This window comes from Aulonocara sp. 'chitande type north' Nkhata Bay, linkage group LG4 (assembly GCF_057382095.1).
Source record: "Aulonocara sp. 'chitande type north' Nkhata Bay isolate Kocher_YH1m ecotype deep benthic linkage group LG4, A_spYH_male_GT1.1, whole genome shotgun sequence".
Classification (NCBI taxonomy): Eukaryota; Metazoa; Chordata; class Actinopteri; order Cichliformes; family Cichlidae; genus Aulonocara; species Aulonocara sp. 'chitande type north' Nkhata Bay.
In genome coordinates this window covers 13,568,535-13,593,759 of record NC_141347.1, presented here as the reverse complement: position 1 = coordinate 13,593,759, position 25,225 = coordinate 13,568,535, and the positions used below count along the sequence as shown (strand labels likewise).

Genomic DNA, 25,225 nt, shown 5'->3' with positions numbered 1-25,225 from the left:
CTGCTCATATAAAACATATTCTGACAAACAGCCGCACAGCTGAGGAGCCTTTTTTTCAGAAACTTGAAGGATAACTTCCCAAAGTCTGACCTGCATCGGACCATCCGCTCAGTGTCCGTGGTTACCATGGTTACTGCAGAAGCTGCTATGAATTAAACAGTTGTCCCTGAGATAACTTACCGGAGACATGAATGTTTGTTTTTCCATTACAAAAGAATTGGATGACTTGGATAACTTATAGGAGTATCAGACTCCACGTGCCATGTCCTCGGAAATCTGGACTCGTGTGGATTTTTCAAGGACAAACTGGTAAGAGTCGCACACCACTATACTGAAATAAAGAAGCTATTACTGAAATACACGTGCTATATTATAAACTATGATATAAAACTTAAGGTTTAGTTATAAAGGACACCTTCCTACCTTTAGTCTTATTCATGAGCAGCATCAGTTGTCTTCTAACATCCAAGAGTCTGCACGATGTGTTTCATAGGTCCTAACTAGAGATGGACGGTCCGATACTGACCTAAATTACTGGATCGAATATCGGAGAGAAATAAAAAATGTAATCCGATCCATTAAATATCAAAAAAGCACCTCACAAAACTTGCGACCTGGCGTAACTCGGCTCATAACCGTAGCACGTCGGAGCATTATGCATCAAGTGATAGAGCGGCTGTGGCGTGCCTGTCACGGTCTGGTTGAGCATTTGGAGCCTCGCCACCAAACCGGCATTTCATCTCCAAGAAAGTGATCCCAGAGAGAAGTAAAGCAAGTGTGTAAGTTCATCTCTGAATGTTTGTAAAGCATTCCAGCGTTAAGCTTATCAACCGATATATGGAGCGACTGCCTCTTCTCTCCCCCTCCCTCTCCTGCTGCTACTTAAATCATGAAACTGATTAATGATCAGCTGATCGGCTTTTCTGTCGCGAGTCCGTCTCTCTTGTTTGTTCGTGCCAGAAAGAGGAAACAAGCGGCTGAACAACAGCAGCATGTTTAAGCTTGATAATCTGTTGTTAGAATTTATTTAACATTACTTTCTAAACCAGGATCTTTTTCTACGTAGCTGACGGCTGGTAACTGTGCAGGGGCGGATCTAGCAAAGTTTAGCCAGGGGGGCCGATAGGGCATGAACAGGGAAAAGGGGGGCACAAATATATACTTTTCTTTCTTATTCTCTTTTAAAATGTCTAGCTTTTAATAAATAATTATCTGAATCTTACACCCAAAATTTTAATTTGATGTAAAAAGTATAGAAGACCATTACTGTATATAGTAACTATTAAGTCTAATATACCCTTGTAAGCTATAGTACTTTTTCCTTTGGGAAGGTACCACCTGTGCATTCTGCAATTCTGTTGAAGAAAGATGTTGAATCTATTTAAATATTGTAGAAAAATAATTGATTTCTGTGCATTTTTTTCACACTGCATCAAATTAAAGTTGATTACGTCGATTAAGCATCATGAGGTGGGGGGTGGTTCCCTTTTTTTATTTATTTTTTGCTGGGAGTTTGCAACCCTATTAGTTAGGTTGCTTACTCTTTTAAATACCAGAATAGGGAGGATGGAGTAGGTTTAAGTTTATTAGATTCATCAGTTTTGCTGAACTATGAAATATTTTCGGTGCAGTGTATTTTTTGCATACAGGTATAAAAAAATAGCATTAGTGTTTTTTTTAAACTTGAGTTTGGACCCATACAAAATGCAGCAAGATATTAAAAAAACAGTTTTATTGATTATAAAACACACTATATTGGATTCATATCGGTATCTGCCGATATCCAAATTTATAATATCAGTATCGGACATAAAAAAGTGGTATTGTGCCATCTCTAGTCCTAACATGAGGATCCCAGAACCAAAAAATAACCCAAAGGGTTAAAAAGATTTCCACATTGATGCAGATGATGTATATGATTGTGGGACTTGTATAAAAAAAATGTATATGCCATATTTGTCTGTGAAGGTTCTCAGTCATCCAGGTCATCGTAGTCAAAGGAGCTTGCAAAGAAAAGCGTCTGGACTTCTTTAAGCTGCTTGAAGACATTTCACCTCTCATCCTAGAAGCTTCTTCAGTTCTAAGGTCAAATGGCGGAAAGTCCCAGATTTAAACCCAGTGGGAGTATCCCCTCAAAGAGGGACAAAAGGACCCCCCGATGATCCTCTAATCATGGTGTGAAAATGGGTGTGGGTCCCAATCAGCCAGGGTTTCAGGTGAGCTCATTGTGAAACCTGGCACCACCTTATCATGCAATTTCCTGAGGTCAGATGGCCCAGGAAGTGAGTGGGCGTTAAGGCGTCTGGGGGAGGGAACTCAAAACTGGATTATAGATGGCAGACAGTTGGTGTCGTAAACCACCCTCTGTTCAAAGACGTTCGCTCACAGTGAACGTAAATGGCTTCTTTCACTCCTCTTTCAAACCATCTGTCCTCTCTGTCCAAAATGTGAACATTGGCATCCCATTTCACCGAAACAATAACATAGCGCACAGTGTGACGTCAAAAAAGGCACACACATTTGACGCTGCGCTTGTCTGGAGGAACGGAGTTTTCGAAAATCTCCACCCTGGCAGGTGGTTTCAAAAATCTCAGTTTTCAGTGACCAAAAACGCCATTTACGTGTGGACTAAAGGTGCAAAAATATGGGTTTTCAAAAATACCCGGGTACATGTGGATGTGTGGACAAAGCCTAAGGCTTTTCGTTTGAAAACGCATCCTTTTCTCTCCGTTTTGGCCTCCCATCCACACTGAGATGGCGTTTTCACAGATGGAAAACACAGCGTTTTGAAAACACATACATTTCAAAAGGGTGCTTTCCGTGGCAGTGTGGACAGCGAAAATGGAGACTTTCTAAAACGATGACGCATGATGCAGTCATGTGATCAATTAAACTAAGGCTACGTTCACACTGCAGGCAAAGCGCATCAAATCCGATTTTTTTTGACCCTATGCCACCCATATCCGATCATGGTATGACAGTGTGAACGGCACAAATCCGATATTTTCAAATCCGATTTGGGTCACTTTCGTATGTGGTACTGAATCCGATACATATCTGATGTTTTAGAAAGCGACTGCTGTTTGAACGGTCATGTCGCATTAAATCCGTCTTTTACGTCACTGACACAAGACAGACGCCAATTATCAGCGCCGGGGAAGCGCCCGAGAAGACATCGCGAACGCTTCCTGGCCATCCCGTGTAGATGTTAGTGAAACTGTTGGAAAGACAACGTGAACATTTTATTTGTACTGCATAATCTGCAGATTCTGACAGAAATCTGCAACTATCCTTTGAAGCACCGCTCCTCTCTAAAACAGCAATAAGGATCATTATTAGGTTATCTACATTATTATGTAAATAACAAAATAACTTAAAGCAAAATTTGGGAAACGTAAAGTCTGAAGTCTTTCTATTAAGGGCCATCAGTCAAACAATATTGTTTGCTTTGGGTCTAAACAGAGCGCGTTGTGTATGACATCTTCTTTTGCGCATGCGGGCCGCATCGAGCGTTCACACTAGAGCACGTTTGCTGTCGCATTTTATTTGTAGTGTGAACAAGCAGACAAAAAAAATTGGATTTGATCAAAAAATCGGAATTGAGCATTAAGACCTGCGGTGTGAACGTAGCCTAAGATAGCGGAGGGCATTATACAGCAGTGGTTTTGTTTGCTCTCAATTTTGACAGCCTATTAAAGATTAATATCAGTCTGTACATGCTCCAAATAGCTTTTCTTCAAATTCTTTAACTTTCACTCGCTTTTGCAACTTTGTACTTTTGTGTTACTTGCAGCAACAACTGTACCTCATTGTTATTCCATTTAAAAAACTTGGTGCTTTTCCTCAACATTTTGCTGCGACGTTTCAAAAAGCCGGAAAGTAAATAAGCGGCAGACAGAAATGAGGCAGGTCAAATCATCTTGGGTTTCACATATGAGCAGTACTGGAACGTCAGCGTTTTCGGCTGTTTCAATGTGGACGCACAACTCTGTGAAAATGACTGAAAACGCTACTGTGGACGCGGAGCGTTTTCACACACGAAAACGCCTTTCAAATCTATCCGGGCTACTATTAAAAACCAAAACAAACAAACAAACAAATAAAAAAAAACATTAAAAGTCACAAAAACCTACAAGGGCACTTAACACCACACACAGTCAAACAAAATACACAAAAAAGTATTAAACAGAAAAAAGTATACAATCCTAGTAATTTGCACCCCCACAGGTGAACTGCTGCCTGAGCCAAATGTAGTTGTTGTGATATTTGATCCCAGCGCACTCCAAAAAGGAATGTAGAATAGTTCTGTGGCGACTGAAACAAGTCAAACATCGCTGTAAACAACCATCAAAACGCACGGGCAGGGGATCACGAAAGCCCGACTACTTGGGCACAACAATTATAAACCGTCTCACAAAATAAAACTGTAGACAGGAAAAGATAGCAGTTCCTTAAAGGATGGGCCCAAAACAGCGGCTGCTGCAGGCGTTTCCCTCATCCTGACACATATCTTTATATTTTGCTGGGCAAATTTGGTTACCAGGAACAGTAATTTCTTGACAAATGTGCAATCATACAGGTGTGGTGAAAAGTTTAGATTCACTCCTTATGGGTATGAGTGTTATGGGAATTTGGGTTTTTAATGATTTAGCTGAACTGTTTTTTGTTTTTTTTACCTGAATGGTATGATTGTACAGTATTGTATCTTTAATGACTTTAAAAAGTAAGAATTGGGTGCACACGTTTTTAATTTACTGAGGAGAACAAACAGCTATATGGCAGCTGTGTCACTGACAACTGACAATCTAAATGTTCTTGCTTAACAATGACTGTAAAAAAATCAACATTGATCAGAAACTTTTATTCCTCATTTATGCAAACAGATTGAAAATTGGAATTATTTCAAATATACAGTTATGTTGTTTAAAACTGTTCACTATAAATGAGTTTTTAGCTTCAGCCTAAACTGAAAATGTATACACAATCTGAAGACAAATAAAACAAAGCTCAAAATCAAGATCTTTTTTTAAATTTTTTGTTTTTTATTATTTGTTGGTAATAATTTCATGTGGTCTTTAGTGAACAGTTCCACAAGTTCTTGTTACTCTTCTGGGCTTTTAAATAAAGTGAGTAATCTTCTTTGTAACGCCACCATGTGTCAGGTAAACTTTAGCGTACACATGAAAACATCCTAGAGAAGATATTTGGTCTCTTAAATGGTGCATTTCTTATGAAACTTTTGACAATCTCTTTGTCAACATTTCGGTGGCCAATTTTCATTAACTGCATGACAGTGTTTGGATATTTCCACTTATCCTGGAGTTCATTGTATACTGCCACGCTGACCTCTTCAATGTCCTCCAAGGAGATTTTGAGCTTTTTGGACACAATTTTAGCCCAGACTTTTTGGGCAAGCCTCTGTTTAATGGCTTCATCAGCCCCTAGAGGCAATTTCCCTGCTTCATTTGTATTGCTCATTGCGTGCATAACCAGATCTCTGGCAAGGCGTTCCACAAGTTCTCTGTACTCGTCTCGGTTTTTAGATAAAGTGAGTATTCTTTTGGGTAATGCCAGCAGATGTCTGGTGAATGTTGGGACAGTAATATCATCCTCAAGCTCTTCCTTCAGACTTGAAATCAAATCTTTTTCCTTGCACTTATGCGCTCTACAAAGATTGGTGAAAATGGCTTTCGCCATACTGGGCAGCCTCTTTGGACATAGATCCAAATGTTTTCCCTCAATTTCAGGCCAGATTTTCTCAAGCAGACGATAACAGTTGGGAATCCTTGTGGAGTCTTTGTGTTTAGGGGAGACTTTGTTTAAGGCCCGTGAAACTACCAACTGAGTAAGTGCATAAACAAACATTTTTTCTGCAGACACATCATCAGATGCCAGACTGATGACAGAAGAAGAATCAACTTCTGACTCATGTACAGCTGGAATCACAGGCTTTTCCACGGGACAAGCTTCTATTTTGTCCCAGTGTTTTGTATCAGCTGTGGGCTTTTTCTCCATACAGCTTTTCTTTGGTTCTGCTGTGGCTTGGGATTGTGTGTCCACATGCTGAAGACTTGCACTGGCCTCTGTCTCCAGTTCTGGAGTTTCGGTTTTCTTATCATCACCACAGTTGTCTACAGATATTTCTGTAACCATGTCTTCCTTTGCTGGTGTTACCCCTGTTTTCTCATGGGAATCAGCGTCCACTGACTCAAGACACTCCTCTGTCAGTGTGGACACCGGAGCTCCCTTCTCCATGGTTGTCTCTGTTGCATCCACTAACATGGAGCAAAGTGATGTTGTGGCAGGTATGTCTGCTCCGGTGTCCACATGCTGAAGACTTGCACTGGCCCCTGTCTCCAGTTCCGGAGTTTCGGTTTTCTTATCATCACCACAGTTGTCTACAGATATTTCTGTAACCATGTCTTCCTTTGCTGGTGTTACCCCTGTTTTCTCATGGGAATCAGCGTCCACTGACTCAAGACACTCCTCTGTCTGTGTGGACACCGGAGCTCCCTTCTCCATGGTTGTCTCTGTTGCATCCACTAACATGGAGCAAAGTGATGTTGTGGCAGGTATGTCTGCTCTTTGTGAACTAAATGTGTTTAAATGTTGCTCGCTGTTCTGATGCATGAATGCGCTCTGAACTAAATCGCAGGTGTTTATGGAGTTCTGGAGTTCTATTTATAGGGTCGTGTCCTGTAGGCCCCGCCCACTGCCCTTTGATAATTGCCAAGCCCCGCCCACATCGAATGACTGTTGCCTAGCAATCGCTAGATGATAGTAGCACGGATGGGCACAGCCACTGTGACGTCATCCAGTGTTCTTGATCAAAGAGAAGTAAGTGTTGGCTTTCTTGCCGCGCAGCAATTGATAACAAAGAACCTTGAAATGTGTTTTTAGCTAAACTTTGACACAGCTGCAGGACATTAATAATAATGAGAAGCTACTTAATATATATATATATATATATATATATATACACACACATACATATATATATATATATGTGTGTGTGTGTATATATATATATATATATATATATATATATATATATATATATATATATATATACACATATATATATATATACACATATATATATAAGGTGTGTTGATTTCTCCCTAAGATGGCAAACTGAAACACTCAGTTGGTGACTTTTGGAGATTTATTTCCCTGGATGATTGAGAATGCATCAAGATGAAACACAAAAGGAAGTTCACAGCTTTTTGCAGCTCCCCCACCCCCTCAATCACACACCCCCACTCCCCTCCCTCCAGAATTCCCAGGTAACAACCTAATTTACATATGAATGACTAGCCAATTTAGCTTCCACTTGGCTGAAGCTAAAGCTTAGCTAAAAGCCTACCAGCCATTTGGCTGCTCTCCGGGTTTTAAAGGTAGAAAGGTAGAAGCCTGGGACTCCTAGTGTTAAAATATGCAATTTTCACGTACGTGAACCAGAAATGTGGGAGGAAGTAGTGCCAGACGGTATGTTTGCAAGATGGCAGCTGTCGATCTAGCGTTTGAAGAGAGAGTCTCCCTTCTCTATTTACTGTGGAGAGCAGAGCAGCGGCGTAAAGGACATCCTGACCGTACCTGGGTCCATCAGGTCCTCCACGAGTGTGAGCAGTTTGGTGAGTTTCACCACTTGCTCCAGGAGATGCGTCTGGCTGACGGCCACTTTCAGCGGTACCACCGTCTGTCCCTCGCCCAATTTGAGGAGCTGCTGTCCCGCGTCGGTCCAAGCATCGCCCGCTCAGACATCACAGACGCATGGACGCCGACCTGCAATTAAATTTAAATCTTGAAAATATCTTAACCCATTGTTGCGACTTCTATCCACAAATAAAGCCGCTGCCGGCTGAGTTTGTTTCTGTACTGTGACGCGTCTCCAATAAGCCATACTAAGTCCCACTTGTGTTTCACGTATTTATTTAAAACTTAAACAATAAACGTTTGCTTTCAATCAAAACAAATAGCGCATGTATTAACTTACATCATTTGTGAGCATTTGTATTTGTATTGAATCTTTATTTTAAACATGTTTAAATAAAAACAACAGGGGAAAAAAGAGACAAACAAACAAAAGGAAAACAAAGCAACAATATTTATAAGTAACTTACATGTTCAAAAGGACGAGGAAGAAGCATAAGCTTATTTAATCCCACCCCCTTTCCACTATTTAGTAATTAATAGTCAACACTTTTTCTTCACTCAGAAATTCATTACAATTACATTACATAATGCATGTAATTTTTATTTATTTAACCCCAGTAATACGTCAAAAGATATACAATTTACAGACATATATGCATACTTGTGCACCCACAACACACATATATACACATCACTGTTGTGAAAATAGTGGGTGAACACCCGAGCCACCTCCTCCCTGATGAGAACGCCTGTGTCACGTAAATAACACGCGATCACCTGAGGTGCAGGAAAATCTAAACACCTGTGCCACCACAATAAATAAACAAAACAGAAACATTCACTTTGGCTCTTACACACTTTTTAAAACCCTTTTTGTATTTATCTATTTATTGCAGGACATTAATAACAATGAGAAGCTACTTAATATTAATGAGAAGCTACTATATGTATATGTAAATGGTAAATGGCCTGTATTTATATAGCGCTTTACTAGTCCCTAAGGACCCCAAAGCGCTTTACATATCCAGTCATCCACCCATTCACACACTGGTGATGGCAAGCTACATTGTAGCCACAGACACCCTGGGGCGCACTGACAGAGGCGAGGCTGCCGGACACTGGCGCCACCAGGCCCTCTGACCACCACCAGTAGGCAACGGGTGAAGTGTCTTGCCCAAGGACACAACGACCGAGACTGTCCAAGCCGGGGCTCGAACTGGCAACCTTCCGATTACAAGGCGAACTCCCAACTCTTGAGCCACGATCACCCGCTTTGTATATATATATGTCCTGCAGCTGTGTCAAAGTTTAGCTAAAAACACATTTCAAGGTTCTTTGTTATCAATTGCTGCGCGGCAAGAAAGCCAACACTTACTTCTCTTTGATCAAGAACACTGGATGACGTCACAGTGGCTGTGCCCATCCGTGCTACTATCATCTAGCGATTGCTAGGCAACAGTCATTCGATGTGGGCGGGGCTTGGCAATTATCAAAGGGCAGTGGGCGGGGCCTACAGGACACGACCCTATAAATAGAACTCCAGAACTCCATAAACACCTGCGATTTAGTTCAGAGCGCATTCATGCATCAGAACAGCGAGCAACATTTAAACACATTTAGTTCACAAAGAGCAGACATACCTGCCACAACATCACTTTGCTCCATGTTAGTGGATGCAACAGAGACAACCATGGAGAAGGGAGCTCCGGTGTCCACACAGACAGAGGAGTGTCTTGAGTCAGTGGACGCTGATTCCCATGAGAAAACAGGGGTAACACCAGCAAAGGAAGACATGGTTACAGAAATATCTGTAGACAACTGTGGTGATGATAAGAAAACCGAAACTCCGGAACTGGAGACAGGGGCCAGTGCAAGTCTTCAGCATGTGGACACCGGAGCAGACATACCTGCCACAACATCACTTTGCTCCATGTTAGTGGATGCAACAGAGACAACCATGGAGAAGGGAGCTCCGGTGTCCACACTGACAGAGGAGTGTCTTGAGTCAGTGGACGCTGATTCCCATGAGAAAACAGGGGTAACACCAGCAAAGGAAGACATGGTTACAGAAATATCTGTAGACAACTGTGGTGATGATAAGAAAACCGAAACTCCGGAACTGGAGACAGAGGCCAGTGCAAGTCTTCAGCATGTGAACACACAATCCCAAGCCACAGCAGAACCAAAGAAAAGCTGTATGGAGAAAAAGCCCACAGCTGATACAAAACACTGGGACAAAATAGAAGCTTGTCCCGTGGAAAAGCCTGTGATTCCAGCTGTACATGAGTCAGAAGTTGATTCTTCTTCTGTCATCAGTCTGGCATCTGATGATGTGTCTGCAGAAAAAATGTTTGTTTATGCACTTACTCAGTTGGTAGTTTCACGGGCCTTAGAGAAAGTCTCTCCTAAACACAAAGACTCCACAAGGATTCCCAACTGTTATCGTCTGCTTGAGAAAATCTGGCCTGAAATTGAGGGAAAACATTTGGATCTATGTCCAAAGAGGCTGCCCAGTATGGCGAAAGCCATTTTCACCAATCTTTGTAGAGCGCATAAGTGCAAGGAAAAAGATTTGATTTCAAGTCTGAAGGAAGAGCTTGAGGATGATATTACTGTCCCAACATTCACCAGACATCTGCTGGCATTACCCAAAAGAATACTCACTTTATCTAAAAACCGAGACGAGTACAGAGAACTTGTGGAACGCCTTGCCAGAGATCTGGTTATGCACGCAATGAGCAACATAAAGGGGTTGAAGAAATGGCGTCCAGCTGAAGAAGTTATACAGAGGCTTACCGAAAAGATCTGGGCTAAAATTGTGTCCCAAAATCTTGAAATCTCCTTGGAGAACATGGAAGATCTCACTGTGACAGTATACAATGAACTCCGGGAAAAGTGGAGAGGTGCTGACAATGTCCTGGGGTTTATGAATAATGGAAATCCAAGACTTGACAAAATGATTGTCAGAATTTTCAAAAGTAAGGCCCCATTGAGAAGACCAAATATCTTCTCTAGGATGTTTTCATGTGTACGCTAAAGTTTACCTGACACATGGTGGCGTTACAAAGAAGATTACTCGCTTTATTTAAAAGCCCAGAAGAGTAACAAGAACTTGTGGAACTGTTCACTAAAGACCACATGAAATTATTACCAACAAATAATAAAAAACAAAAAATTAAAAAAAAGATCTTGATTTTGAGCTTTGTTTTATTTGTCTTCAGATTGTGTATACATTTTCAGTTTAGGCTGAAGCTAAAAACTCATTTATACTGAACATTTTTAAACAACATAACTGTATATTTGAAATAATTCCAATTTTCAATCTGTTTGCATAAATGAGGAATAAAAGTTTCTGATCAGTGTTGATTTTTTTACAGTCATTGTTAAGCAAGAACATTTAGATTGTCAGTTGTCTGTGACACAGCTGCCATATAGCTGTTTGTTCTCCTCAGTAAATTAAAAACATGTGCACCCAATTCTTGCTTTTTAAAGTCATTAAAGATACAATACTGTACAATCATACCATTCAGGTAAAAAAAAACAAAAAACAGTTCAGCTAAATCATTAAAAACCCAAATTCCCATAACACTCATACCCATAAGGAGTGAATCTAAACTTTTCACCACACCTGTATGATTGCACATTTGTCAAGAAATTACTGTTCCTGGTAACCAAATTTGCCCAGCAAAATATAAAGATATGTGGAGGGGCCAAAGACTTTGAACATTACCATACATAAAACAACACTATGATCTCTTTAAGGTCTGCCAATATCAAACATTAAAATAGTTGACAGCAAAGGGTCCACAATTAAAAAGTTTTTCTAGCAATACAAAGTGCTGTGTCACCCCTAAGGTTCAAACATGTAAAGTGAAACACACACTTGTTTCATAGCACATGAAAATAAAAACTAACGAACTATTAAATCATGATACATCCTAAGTGCAGAGCCAGCACTGGATAGTTCAGGTGTACTATAATCAAGCGGTAATGACAAGAACTGCTAACCAAGAACATACCCACAGAAACAAACAATGCTGTTACCAATATTTTTATCTGTACGATATCAATGGAACAGATAATATGAAATATTAGTCAGATATTGCTTTTTTTCTAGTATGAATATAAAAAGAAATAAATTAAATAATTACTGAAGTGCATGCAGTTAGTTACAGACAATTGCAGCAGTGAAATTCTGGTTTGCATTTCTACTCTTTACATTCACTGGAAACCTCATCTATAACATCTGATTAGAAAATTACCTCATGTTTAACATTTGGCTGGAAAAAATAAGTAAAAGTAATGAAAAATGTGAGGGCTGATTTAAGTATTCTGGTCTCTTCCAGTGCGTATTTCCATATCAAATCTAACTGAGGCACCAGCTATACCACATTTCTCTCTTACTCAATGATGACCTGTTTATTAATGTGATCTGGCTTATGTGAACTCGCACTACGCCTTAAAATCTTGGAGTCTCTCTAACATGTAAGAATTGTTCTCCTACATATTCATGCCCCATCTTAGCTTAAAGATCTCACAGTACTGTATAACCCCAGCAGAGCACTGAAGCTCCTTCCATTCTTTCTCCAGAATATCACGGCTCTTTGAGGATAGCAACCTGTTGCGTGGCAGCTGACTGGAGAGGAGGGAGTCTCCTGGAGGACAGAAAATGAGGGAAGAATTGCAAAGAGAAAGTAAAAACAGACACATGTTAGATTCTGAGTTGTAACCTTGGAAAAAGAAAGCCATGTTACTTTTTCTCTTACTACACTCAGAAAAATAAAGGTTCCAACTGGAACCAAAAGTGGTTCTTTAGACTGATGCCATAGAAGAACCTTTTTTGGTGCCACAAAGAACCTTTCAAACAATGGTTCTTTGAAGAACCATTTCTTTCAGTGGTTCATTGAAGAACCTTTAAAGGTGCCCCAAAGAACCATCAAGAAATGGTTCTTTGGGGCACCTTTAATGGTTTTTCAAAGAACCTTTTTAAAAATGGTTCTTTAAGAACCATTTTTATACAGTAGCCCCTTTCTGTTTTCACACGGAGCATGGGGTACTGTAATCTGTCTGGAAGGTCACATTATGGTTATAGAAAATCTCTCCTTTAAACACATTCATGGATGTCCTTCCATCTTTCCTCCTGAAGATCGTGGCTCTCTCAGGGTAGAAACTTGTAGCTGGCAGCTGACTGGAGAGGAGGGAGACTTTAGGAGAAGAGACACTGAAAGAACAACTGCTGAGAAAGAGCTGTTTAAAACAAATGAATGATACATCTTTTTAAACTGTGTAAATAAATCATGCTCCATCATCTGATGCTATTTTTTCCTTGTAATAACACAGAATTAACAAGATTCTGTACTACACTGATGAAAGCAGAAAAATCCTTCCCAAGTTGTTTACATATAATGACTCTCTACTGAAGATGCTTTGCTGAACTCATAGACTTGTGGAAAGTGGTACAAACTGTTTTCTGTAAAGTGTCAAAAAGTAACCAAGTAAAAGTAAATTTAAAGCATTATTATGTTTTTTTTATTTGTTTCTCATTTGTTTCTGAGTTTCCTTTAATCACGGCATCACGTCTGGCTTTTGAGGATTGGTATTGCACTTTGACAAGCAGGTCCTGTTTGAGTGATTTCTTGAGAACAGTTGTGACAGTAATGAAGAAAGAGAACTCAGCTTCACAAAGAAACACCACAGTTAATTGTTGGGGGAGCAATCCCTTTTTTGCACAGGAATATGTAGGCTTCCTTTTTTTTTTCAATTGTTAATAAACATCTTAATTCAGAAACTACATTTGGTGTTAACTTTTGTGATCTATTTGATCTGAAACATTTAAGTGTGACAAATATTCAAAGTGAGATCATGAGGGACTTTTAAATACAGACAGAAAAACTGGTGATGCCTAACCAAGTGGAAGTAGTAGTGGAGGGCAAGCTGAGGAAGATGGCTATAGTGACAGATGTTGCTATACCGAGTGACAGCAAAATCACAAAAAATGAACACGAGAAGCTGGAGTAATAGCAAGGGCTTAGAGAAGAGCTCAAGAAGACTGTTGCCAAAGTGCTTGCTCATAGGGGGTCATATGATTGTTGGGTTTTTCTCTGTATCTATGAAGCGCCTTGAGGCAACTTTTGTTGTGATTTGGCGCTATATAAATAAAATTGAATTGAATTGAATTGGAGGGAAAAGGCACCAGTGTTCCCAGTGGTAATTGGGGCACTCGGTGTAGTGCTCCCCAAACTGGGTGAGTGGCTCGCAGGAGATCCCAGAAACAACTTGCCTGATAGAAGGCAAGTTCCTAATTTTCTGTTAGGATCTCCACTAGTTATTCTCACATATCAGCCAACATAAAAAAAAACAAACAAACAAAAAAAACAATAAAAAACAGAAAAAACATTCAAACATCACATTACAGACAATATTCTCATTCTCGCATCTTTCCCGTTTGTTTTTTTGTTTTTTATTTGTTTACTTCTCAGTTGGTTCTTTCATTTTATTCCATTTGGTGAAAATATTGTTCTTTACATCAGAACTTTAACGTTACAGGCAGCTGAACACACCAGCAGGTGGCGCTAAAGGTCTCGTATTTCAGTTCTTACAAATGGTGCAGAAACGGATCCTGTGTGTTTGTGTATGTGTGCGTATATGCATGCCTTCAAATAAATTACAAGAATTAATAATGCTGCCACAGATGTGACTCTGGAAGAGTTCGTGGCATGGGAGTAAATAGAAAAATAGTAAACTTGCATTTATTAAATAGAGATGGTTTTTTTTTTTACATATTTACTACAACTTCATTTCATTTTCATGAGATGTTTAATATCTACAGCTGTTCAATAGAAAGAAAACTTAGAAGGCATTTAAGCTTCTGTTTCATGTCCATCACTATTTCTCTTTTTCCTCAGGCTCATATGGACTTCGGAAGTTCTGTGAGATTTTTTTTCTGTTTGAGTGAAGCAGGTCTCAGCATGTTCAGACAGAGCTGCTAGGACAGGAATGTTGCTGATACGCATCATGCTGTGGAAACAAATGGTTTGATGATTCTATAACAGGGGTGTCAAACTCAAATACACAGTGGGCCAAAATTCAAAACAAGAACAAAGTCGCGGGCTAACGTTAATATTTATTGAAATATATTTATTCCTCCAGATATAAGAATGAATCTTTTCTTATGGACTCAAACACGTTTGAGTATTCAGTTTTTTCTGAAAAACTGAATATGGAACAAGCAAAGCTTAATGGTTTCTTTATAGATGGACAAACACAGAAGAAAAGAAGCTGTTTCAGAGCTTTTAAAGTGTGCCTGGGAGTGCTGTATCTTCTGATTCTCGCTGGAATCACGACACGCTGTGAGGAATTTTATTCCAATAACGACGGCAGTATTATTTCCACATTAGATATTTTTAAGCAACATTATTTGATGCTGCAAGTCTGCTATTCTTTCCTTCCTCTTCTGACTTCATATTTCCATTTAAAGCAACCGCCCTACAGTGTTTCCCCATGTGTGTTACACTGCTTCTGCAATATGACCACTGCTGAGGTTTTTTCTTTTTCTTTAATTGACAATGTAACCAGAGTAGGCATATCTTCTCCTTATATATCATCATATACATCGTTTTACAGTCATTTTAATGTTGTAAGCCCACTAAAGAATGCTAAGCTAACCATCTTCCTTATTTGACTCCTGAGACCTGTACCATAAAGCATTATTTTCAAGTTTAGTCCTAAGCTTGAGATCTTACAGGGGTTTGAGATCATTATATACTATGCAACTGCTTACTGAGCAATCAGTTCACTGGGAAATAGCGTGACCATGCCTGATCAACATCTACAAGCACTGGTGTGCTGTTAATGGGAGGATCTGTAGGTCTTAGATATAGTCTAAATGTTTGCTCTTTGCTTGCTCTCACAGCATTTAGCCTCAGATTGGAGCTGCAGCTGAAGGAATAAGGCTAGAACTAGCAACATCAAACAACATCAGACTGTTATTTAAATGGAAATGCAATTGTAGTTATAGTCAGTTCATCCTGTGATTCATGAAAATCAAATCTGTGAAACTGATATATCTTCTAACTCACCATTATCATTCATACATCTCTTCTTAATACTACACACACTATACTTTTCCTTTTGAGATACAGATGGTCTGTCTGTGGCAGCTGTTTTTTTCTGCTGTTTAATCTGTCCATATTTTCTAAAGTTATAGTTTAATCCTCTATGTTAAATATTCTAATCTGCTGTTAATAGACCTGTCCATGTTTGTTATTAGTCATATGCTAACCAATGTTCTTAGTCACTTAACAATGAATAACAAAATTAGTTTGGAAAAAAAGTGTGATGCTGATTTTTACAATAAAAATATGGCTGTATTTATAAAGTTGAATATTTAGATGTTTTTTTCGTTTTTGCTTTGTTTTATTTCTAAGCAGATATTTCAGTCACTTTGGAAAAAGAGCAGCTGCAGAACAAATACAACAAACTGAGCAACAATTACAGCCAACTGCAAACCCAACTTTTAGGTAAGAAAGTTGTGCCTCATGTGCAAATATAGCAGTACTCAGAATTGTATTTTATACTTGTTTTATTAACTATTTTCCTCTTAGGTCATGGAAGTGACTGCATATCAGTTGTAATATACTATTACTAAAAGTGTTCACTGAATTCAGGTGTTTCAATCGCTTTTATAGCCACAGGTGTATAAAATCAAACCCCGAGGCATGCAGACTGCTTCTACAAACAGTTTTCAGAGAATGGGTCACTTTCAGAAGCTCAGTGAATTCCATTGTGGTACCATGTTCAACAAGTCCATTTGAAATTTCCTTGCTACCTAATATTCCAGTCAGCTGTTAGTGGGATTATAACAAAGTGTAAGTGATTAGGAATGACAAATTCAGCCTTGAAGAGGTAGACCACATAAAATCACAGAGCAGGGACACTAGAGGCACATAGTGGTCACCAACTTTCTGGAGAGTTAATCAATACAGACTTTCAAACTTCATGCTTCCTTTGGATTAGCTCAAGAACAGAGCTTTATGGAATGGTTTTCTATTGCCGAGAACCTGGATCCAAGCATTACATTACTAAGCACAATGCCAAAGATATTTTAGACAATTTTATGCTACCAACTTTGTTGGAACAGCTTAGGGATATCCATTCTTGTTAAAAGATGGCAGCACCCAAAGTACATAGAGCAAATTCTCTAAAAACATGGATGAGCAATTTTTGTGTGGAAGAATTTGACTGGCCTGCACAGAGTCCCGACCTCAACCTAAAAGAACGCCGTTGGGGTTATTAAGAGTGGACACTGTGAGCCAAAAAAACAACAAACAAACCTCAAACTCTTGTAGCTGCAAAGGGTGGGCCAAAATCATACTAGACCCTGTAGATTAAGAATGGGATATCATTCAAGTCCATATCCATATGAAGGAAGACAATTGACTACTTTTGGCAGTATAGTGTATTTCAAAAAGTTGTAGTATGATGTGTTGCAGTTGAAAACCCAAACAGATGGGGAGCAACTGTCAATTTGTTTTGTTTTATACAAAATGCCCTTCCCGACACAACCCCAAAAGGATTTGTGTCTCTTCTGAGAACTGAACAGGGGATCTTTTGCTTATTAGGTGAAGATGTAAACCACTATACTATGGAGCACTTTAGTACTTTGGTTATTTTTTCCCCCCTTCTTCACAGTTTTTTCTTAGTCTTCCTTAAACAACAAGCAGTCTGAGGAGTGTCCAGAAAATTATGTGGGCTTTGTAAATAATTGCACAACTTTCTGTTGAAAACCTGTGATTAGGTGAAATGGTATCCATCCAACATTTGATGGACACGCTCTCATTTCTAGAAATCTTTTAACACACACACCCCTCCGCCCCCCAAAAAATATGACTGTACAGCGCTGGGACAAGGAAGCCAGACTGCAGTCTTATATGTGTCTCTGAAGCTTACAACAGCCCTGTTCAAGTATTGACCAAAACATTCATACATATGGTGCTTTTAACGCAAAAGTACTGCACGGTGATTTTCTTTTCACATTACTGAATTATTCACAGGAGCTGTGTTACTTGCATGTTGTGTTTTTTGTGCAATCACTTCATATTTTTGTAATATAGTGTACTCTTTCTGTGTAAAATCAACCACTCAGCTGCCAGCACACTAATCATGCCATGGCTATGCTGTGTGGCAGGCAGCATGTAGGACCAAATTGCAGGTCTAAAACACAGGAAGTTAACAGAAAATGGTAGCGTTTTTGCTGGACATAATAATACATCTATACAGGAAACAAAATCAAAAACAAGGAATTCGAAATAAGAAACTTAACCAAAAAGAAAAACAAAACAAGAAACAAAACAAGATACTCAATTCAGAGATGGTCTTTCCCTTTGCATCTAAATGGCCTCCTTGACTCCGCGCTCAAACCAGTGTTCCTCCCTGTCGATGATGTGTACATCCTCATCATTGAAAGAGTGTCCACTGGCCTGTAGGTGTAAATAGACTGCAGAGTCCTGACCCTAGTTTCAGGAGACATGACACCTGCCGGCATCCAAATCTGCTTACGTGCATCTTTTGCCCGTTTCTCCTCTACTTTTCTCTTCTTTTCTAAACTGAGAACCTGATGGCTTTGACCTTTTCTTGTCCATCTTCCATCAGTAATTTTGCACTCCAGTATCAACACTCAACCCCACAACATAAACTAACAGACTAATAGACCTACACCTTGTATATTAATTTTTTTTTCTAGGATTTTACACAACCGAGGAGAAACAATGAATATATAATGGGCTTGGATTAACAACATTATGAATGAAATGTGCACTATTTAGAAACAGCATGCCCCCTCTCCTTTCGACAGGTTGTGTTGTAAGACTTCAGCACAGCAGCAAGCAGGCACACCAAGGGCCCTCGCGCTCACTTTTCTCGTATATGTGTGTGAAAGAATTTAGAAAACACATCGGTCCAAAATTATTATAAGTCTATATCATAATGTCTTCAGTTTTTGTGTTTGTTGTAGGCTGTCAACGTTAACGCGTTATTACCGTCATCATGATTAACCCGACTAAATATTTCTTAACACAATCAACCCACAGAATGGACAAACAACAAATGCGTTGACAGACTTTTCAGGGATTTTAAGTACTTCTGCACTCCAGATGGATTAATTGCATTAAAATTTTTAATTGCGTTAATCGTGATGACAGCGTTAACGTTGACGGCCCTTTTGGTTTGTTTTTATTTTGTTTTTGTAAAGGCACGTTTACTCCTCGCAAATGGGCAATTGAAAACAGATCGGTGCCCATGCAATCCCCAAAATGCACTGGCATGATGTCGGGGCACCATGGGTGCGAGCAACTTCTTTATTTGGACTCAGCCATGATGCTGCCCCCACCACGATGCTGCCCTGGGCAACCGCCCATGTCGCCAATATCAAAAGCCACTCCTGGAGACAAGGGTGATAATAATAAAAGAACATAATTCCAGAGTCTGAAGCATATATGCTGGGTTTCAGACACAGTACTGTGACAAATCAGTGTGACTGATCAATGTTGCCAGTGCCAACCCTGAGGTCACTAGATTCAAATTTCACATTGCACACCTTAATATCATTTTAACATTTGATTTCATTATTAACACCATGTGTTTTTTTCATATTGTAAAACATGCTGCAAAACAAACTGAGGTAGACTAACTGTGTTATTTAAAGAAACACTCTGGCATTTTTAAACAGGCTAGTTGTCAGTACTGTGATGGATTTAACTTAAAGAACACTGTGTGACTGGTGCACAGTGGCAGTGGTTTCATGGTCAGAGTCAGGTTACATCGAGTGTAGCAGAGAGTCCATATGAATTTCAGGTGATGATGCTGAGATCAACTGACTAAATTCCACCTTCATACCAACTTTATACTAAATAGAAAAGAGCATAAACAGTGTACTGTCATTGTAGAGGATGGAAATCAGCCAGGAACACTCATGAAACATCTGCTGACATCTGATTAAATTTAGTTGTGTACATCCATAAAGAGCAGACTGTACACTAAGAAAATCTACTAGAGCTCTCAATAGAAATTATTATGAGTTATGATTCTTTTCCCCACACTGAACCATTACAACCAGTTTTAGGGATCCTCAAACTTGTGAATCCACTTTAATCCCTGATTGTACAAATTTTCCTGTTTAGAGGAAATCGTTTTAATTTTCTTTCTTTTTCTTCTGATTCAAGCTGAGTATAATTAGAATTTTAAAAAGTTAGACTGAAGTTTGTATTCTTATCTATTGATATTACTTTATCATTATGTTAATATAACACAAGGTTCAGTTAGCTTTGCACAAAAATAGAAATGTCCTCTAAAGAGCTACTTTTTACTTTCTCAGTTTGAACACATTTCAAAGACTGTACTTTTTTACTTTTACTTGAGTAAAGAAGTTGAATCAGTAATTCAACTTTTACTGGAGTATTTGTTAAAAGTAGTGTATTTCTACTTAAGTACAGAGTGTCTGTGCTTTTGTCAACTCTTACTAAGCTTAGGCCTGAGGATGGAATAGCTGAGGAACAACAATTTGATAAATATGTATTAATAGACCTCTCTGCATTGAATCATATCTGTTATTAACCTCTGTCTCTCTTATCCTGTCTTCCTTCTCTCACCCCAACCGGTCGCAGCAGATGGCTGCCCCTCCCTGAGCCTGGTTCTGCCGGAGGTTTCTTCCTGTTAAAAGGGAGTTTTTCCTTCCCACTGTTGCCAAAGTGCTTGCTCATAGGGGGTCATATGATTGTTGGGTTTTTCTCTGTATCTATGAAGCGCCTTGAGGCGACTTTTGTTGTGATTTGGCGCTATATAAATAAAATTGAATTGAATTGAATCGAATAAATAGACTCATGTGTGCAACCAGAGTTTGAAGTCCAACAGTATGTCAGAACCCCAGCCTCAAAACGTTGGCAAAATGTGTTTTTTTCCAGACCAAAGGAATGACGAGCTTTCATAATTTATCTGAGCTTCTATGACCTTCTCTTTGTCTACAGAGAGTGCTATGGCTTTTTTGTCCTCATAGAAGCTCTATTGAGACAAGTGCACTTTTACAGTCTGGTGTTTTTTTTTTCACTTAATGATGTCATTAAGATTCACCAAGTCTTCCTGTTCACAAGCCTGCACATGTCACAACACACACAAGCAATAGAAGGATAAAAACGTGAATTCTGTTTTTGTATCATGTGTCTGACTTTAAGTGAAGTGTCCTGTCGATTGGGAGCCAATCTGGTGATCATAAACAACAAAGAGGAACAGGTGGGTGTGTTTGTTTGATGCAACTGCCAGAAGTTCTGTGTTTTGACCATCTGCCCATCTACTGTCTATTGATCTATCTATTCTATAAAGGACAAGAGAAGTGAACTGAAATGTTTCAGAGAAGTGAACTGAAATGTTTCATCTCATTTAGTTTTTCTTTCAGACAAATTCACAACATGATATTACAACAACAGAAGTACTGAATTATGACTGGCCGAAATATTTATGTCTGTTTTCAATTAGGAATTTATTGAACTGAATATGAGAGGAGACTCCTGGATTGGTCTGACAGCCGGTTACAAAAGTAAAACTGGGGAACATGAATGGGAATGGGTGGATGGATCCCCGCTGACAGAGGCGTGAGACATTTTCCTTTAAATTAAAACCAAAACCAAAAAGTTATTATTTAATACCACCATGTGTTGGAAGACAGCATGGCAATACATTACATCAGCAAACAAATATATGACCCACATTTAAAACCGATGTCTGTAAACAGCTGTGAAAATATTTTCAAAGAGCAGAGAGTCAGCTCTGCCTTCGTTTTATTCTAAGATTTAAGAGTATGAAGATTTAATATTCATAAAAAACTTGAAAACTGTTAATGTACATGATGATACTCAGAGAAAAGTCTAAAGCAGGTCAATTGCAACAGAAATCTGGAAAATGCTTATAGAGAGTCATAGTTATATAAATGTGACAATTGACATGATTTTAGTCTAGTTTAATATAATATTTTTTTTTATCCAACAGGTTTTTGGCGCCAGGCCAGCAGGATCCTGTTCATGGTTTTTCTGCAGTATGCTGTGAAATTAAGGGAAAATGGACACGATCACAATCTTCTGTATCCAAGACCTGGATCTGTGAGAAATGATTTTTGACTGATGACACAAGGAAAATTAAAATTTCTGAATAATCCAAGTAGTTCTCCAACTTCAATTAGACATCATTAGTGTTAAATTTCATAAAGGTTTGTCATCTGTTACTCATGTTTTTGTTCTACTGTGAACAACTTCCTGTCTTCACCACAATGGATCATTTTAATGTTCATATTTTTGACTTGGTATTTTAATATTTTATTGTTTGCTTAGGTTATTGATCATTGGTTTTGGACAGAAGTTTTTTTCTAAGGATGCAGGAAAGATTATCGCTGATGTATTTTAAGAATTCAAAACATTAAAAACAGTTACAACTGTTTTGAATTCTTAAAATCTGTTTTTCATTACATTTTAATGAGAAACAGATTATATGCACATAATAAAATATTTACAGAATATGCAACAGAGAAAAATAAAATAGAAAATATAAATATAAACTGTAAAATCAATTGTTTATTTTCTTAATGGAACAATGACAAACACACATCACACACACATATATATGACTGATTTCCTCGTAATAATAATATTATCTCTGCTCGTCTAAGTAGCTTGGAAAGAAAAGCCTCTGGACTTCTTTGAGTTGCTTGAAGACGTTTCACCTCTCATCCGAGAAGCTTCTTCAGTTCTAAGGTCAAATGGTGGAGAGTCCCTTTGTCCCTCTTTGGGGGGATACTCCCACTGGGTTTAAATCTGGGACCATTTGACCTTGTGAAACGTCTTCGAGCAACTTAAAGAAGTCCAGACGCTTTTCTTTCCAAGCTCCTTAGACTACAATGACATGGATGACTGAGAACCTTCACAGACATTATCTCTGCTCAACTAGGGATCATTGGGTACAAGTACTATATGTGAGGCTAGAATACTCTTGTCTACAAATTAGATGTCTATGAGAAAATTGTCCTTCCCTCCCTTTAGACATGTTGTCCATAAAAACCTTTCAGAAATGTATGGTGAGATGACAGTTTTAACTCTTACTGAACATTATGATCTTTTTTCTTTAACTATGGTGCCATTAGAATGAAAAAGGTCCATAAAGAAAGATATGTGTCGAAGCACATTTGCCCTGTTTCCGTCTGTCTGATTAATTTCAAAAGCCTAATAATGATGGTTATTAATCGCTGTCTCTTCCACATTGTGTCTTTTGTCCTGTCTTACTCCTCTCACCCCGAACTGGTCATAACAGTTTGTCCTTTGCCAAAGTGCTTGCTCAAAGAGGATCATATGATTATTTTTTTGTTTTCTCTGTATTATTGTAGGGTCTTTGCCTTAAAATATAAAATGCCTTGAGATGGCTGTTGTTTTTTATTGGCACTAAATAAATAAATTTCAACTGATTTGAAAAAAACAAATGTACTGAATTTGATTCGACTGGCCTAATATGCACCGCTTTGACCACGAAGAGGATTTCAACACACAAAATTAATTGTATGTGACTGTAGCTCCTGACACTAAAGAGTCACTCTAGGAGCTCACAGTAGCTGAAATACAGAGGGGCAGAATTCAGGAATGTCTGGCTGCCTTTCAAGCATGAATGAATTCACTGAGTCCTTTTAATCTCACAGGCTGGAGGAGAACACCATCAAAACATTTTAAAGATTTCATTTAATTGAGAAAGTTTTCTGCAAAAAAAGTAAGTTATATAAATGTACCGCTGTACTTTGTTGTTTTTATGATAACATCTGTTGTCAACATATCTGTGACATACTTGAAGAGAATATTCAACTGAGAAATGACATTGACTTAAGGACTTTGAGCTGCTCTCCAGCAAGTTGTATTCTGAACCCAATGGAGTGGATGCAGAACTCAATAACAGATGAGCCACAGAATTCAGAATGGAAATTAACAGGTCATCAGAGTCAGCATCAATTGTTTTATGAACATTTTCAGTCTTAATTTTCTTGTATTCCTTTCTGATTTCTTCAAAAGTTAAAATATTCAGTTTGATGGAACATTACCAGCAAGCCCTTAAGTTATCTAAAGACCTTAATTAAATATTGCTATTACTTTTTCCAAATATGTACTTAAGAATAATTGAAAATGATTATTTGATAAGTGACTGTAAATATGTGGCAAATATGTGCATTAATGTTAATATTTGTACAGAGAAATTAAAAAAAACATTCAGCTGTTAAATATTCTTTTTATCATCAAAAAAGTCAACCTGATGAAAAAACAAAAACAGCAGGTTTGATCAGTGTGCATATATCAGCAGATCCTTTAGCTCAAATAGCATTAAAGACACGATTTTGAAAATAAAATAAAAACATTTCAGTCTTTTTTCATAAAGGTGAACACAATTCAAAAAATGTGTATTTATGCCTTCTTTAGCTTAATTTTCTTAATACGAGCTAAAGTTTAGAATATGAAATATACAAATATTTTCTTCAATTTTCCTTATTTATAATGTAATTCACCCAGCTCTTACTTGCAAAGTGCTTCACAGAGCAAAAAATTACAACAAATCAATGACACAAAACCATAACAAATGAAAAAAAAAGTCTTATAAAAGATATATGAAACACTAATGATGGAGACACTCTGACCTCAGTAAGACTGTTCCAGAGTTTGGCAGCTTTAGTCATCTCTGTTTACAAGCTGAAAATTCTAAATAATGAGAAGACCTCTAATCCCAAAAGGACCTGACTGTGACTGTGTTATGTGACTGTGACTTTTATTTTGACACAATCAAACAAAGTTTGTAACTCGTGGCACTTTCCAATGCACACTGCTCTGGCTCCGGTGCTCTTCTCCAGCAGCAGATTCCTCTCTCTGGCCTGGCTGCTACTGAAATAGGGAAGGCATGATTAGAAGATGCTCGCTGGCTGTGACAAACAAGTGTCCCTGACACCACACCCTGAACCTGCCACTCCACTCCTCCACTCTGGCCGAGCCACCAACCACACCCCGCAACAAGCTCTTTTCACAGAATGCTTTAAAAATACATCTTAAAATCAATGTGTAGTGCTGTGTTTGTTTCTGTGGTCTATGGATTCAGTCTCGAGAATTCAAATATGTTTCCAGAAAGGTCCAGAACACAATGTTAGTCCCACTGCCTCTGTTCGGTAGTGTCGAGCCAAACGGACTTTAACGTGTGTTTGAACGAGTTTAAGTACTTGAGAAACATCAAAAATATCATTTATGTATACATTGAAAAGTTTTGGTCCCAACACTGACCCTTGGGGAACACCACATGTAATACCAAGTTTCTCTGAATGGTAATGCCCTATGCTAACATATTGTTCCCGACCTGTTAGGTAACTTTTTAACCATTTACCAGCTTTCCCTCGAATACCATATCTTTCCAATTTATCCAATAAAATTGAGTGATTGATTGTGTCGAAGGCCTTTTTGAGATCAACAAAAATACCAACTGCATATTTATTTTTATCCAGTGTATCAGTAATTTC

At 38.5% G+C, this 25,225-nt stretch overlaps 2 protein-coding genes across 12 annotated transcripts; both read left to right on the top strand.

The window, feature by feature from the left end:
- LOC147332150 (CD209 antigen-like protein A) lies at positions 1–22,106 on the top strand. 11 transcript variants are annotated; one of them, XR_015128770.1, is made up of 6 exons: positions 1–309; positions 12,247–12,350; positions 16,086–16,175; positions 20,880–20,937; positions 21,181–21,296; positions 21,691–22,103. XR_015128770.1 is itself a non-coding variant. In XM_086288579.1 (5 exons), the coding sequence occupies exons 1-5, from the start codon at positions 263–265 to the stop codon at positions 21,809–21,811; spliced, it is 435 nt and encodes a 144-aa protein (XP_086144705.1). In that variant the 5' UTR covers positions 1–262; the 3' UTR covers positions 21,812–22,106. The 11 variants fall into 11 exon arrangements, 1 of the variants encoding a protein (XP_086144705.1); XR_015128773.1 differs by lacking the exon at positions 21,181–21,296 and having other exon boundaries at positions 21,691–22,106; XR_015128772.1 differs by lacking the exon at positions 20,880–20,937 and having other exon boundaries at positions 21,691–22,105.
- Positions 9,184–10,812, top strand: LOC147332151 (uncharacterized). The gene has a single exon (XM_086288571.1). The coding sequence runs from the start codon at positions 9,239–9,241 to the stop codon at positions 10,691–10,693; it is 1,455 nt and encodes a 484-aa protein (XP_086144697.1). The 5' UTR covers positions 9,184–9,238; the 3' UTR covers positions 10,694–10,812.
- Positions 22,107–25,225: the final 3,119 nt, after the last annotated feature.

Coding starts and splice junctions, on each gene's coding strand:
- LOC147332150 (XM_086288579.1), top strand. CDS start 263: ATGTCCTCGGAAATCTGGACTCGTGTGGATTTTTCAAGGACAAACTG. Junction 16,176..20,879: donor ACTGCAAACCCAACTTTTAG/GTAAGAAAGTTG, acceptor TCTGACTTTAAG/TGAAGTGTCCTGTCGATTGG. Junction 21,297..21,690: donor GGATCCCCGCTGACAGAGGC/GTGAGACATTTT, acceptor TTTATCCAACAG/GTTTTTGGCGCCAGGCCAGC.
- LOC147332151 (XM_086288571.1), top strand. CDS start 9,239: ATGCATCAGAACAGCGAGCAACATTTAAACACATTTAGTTCACAAAGA.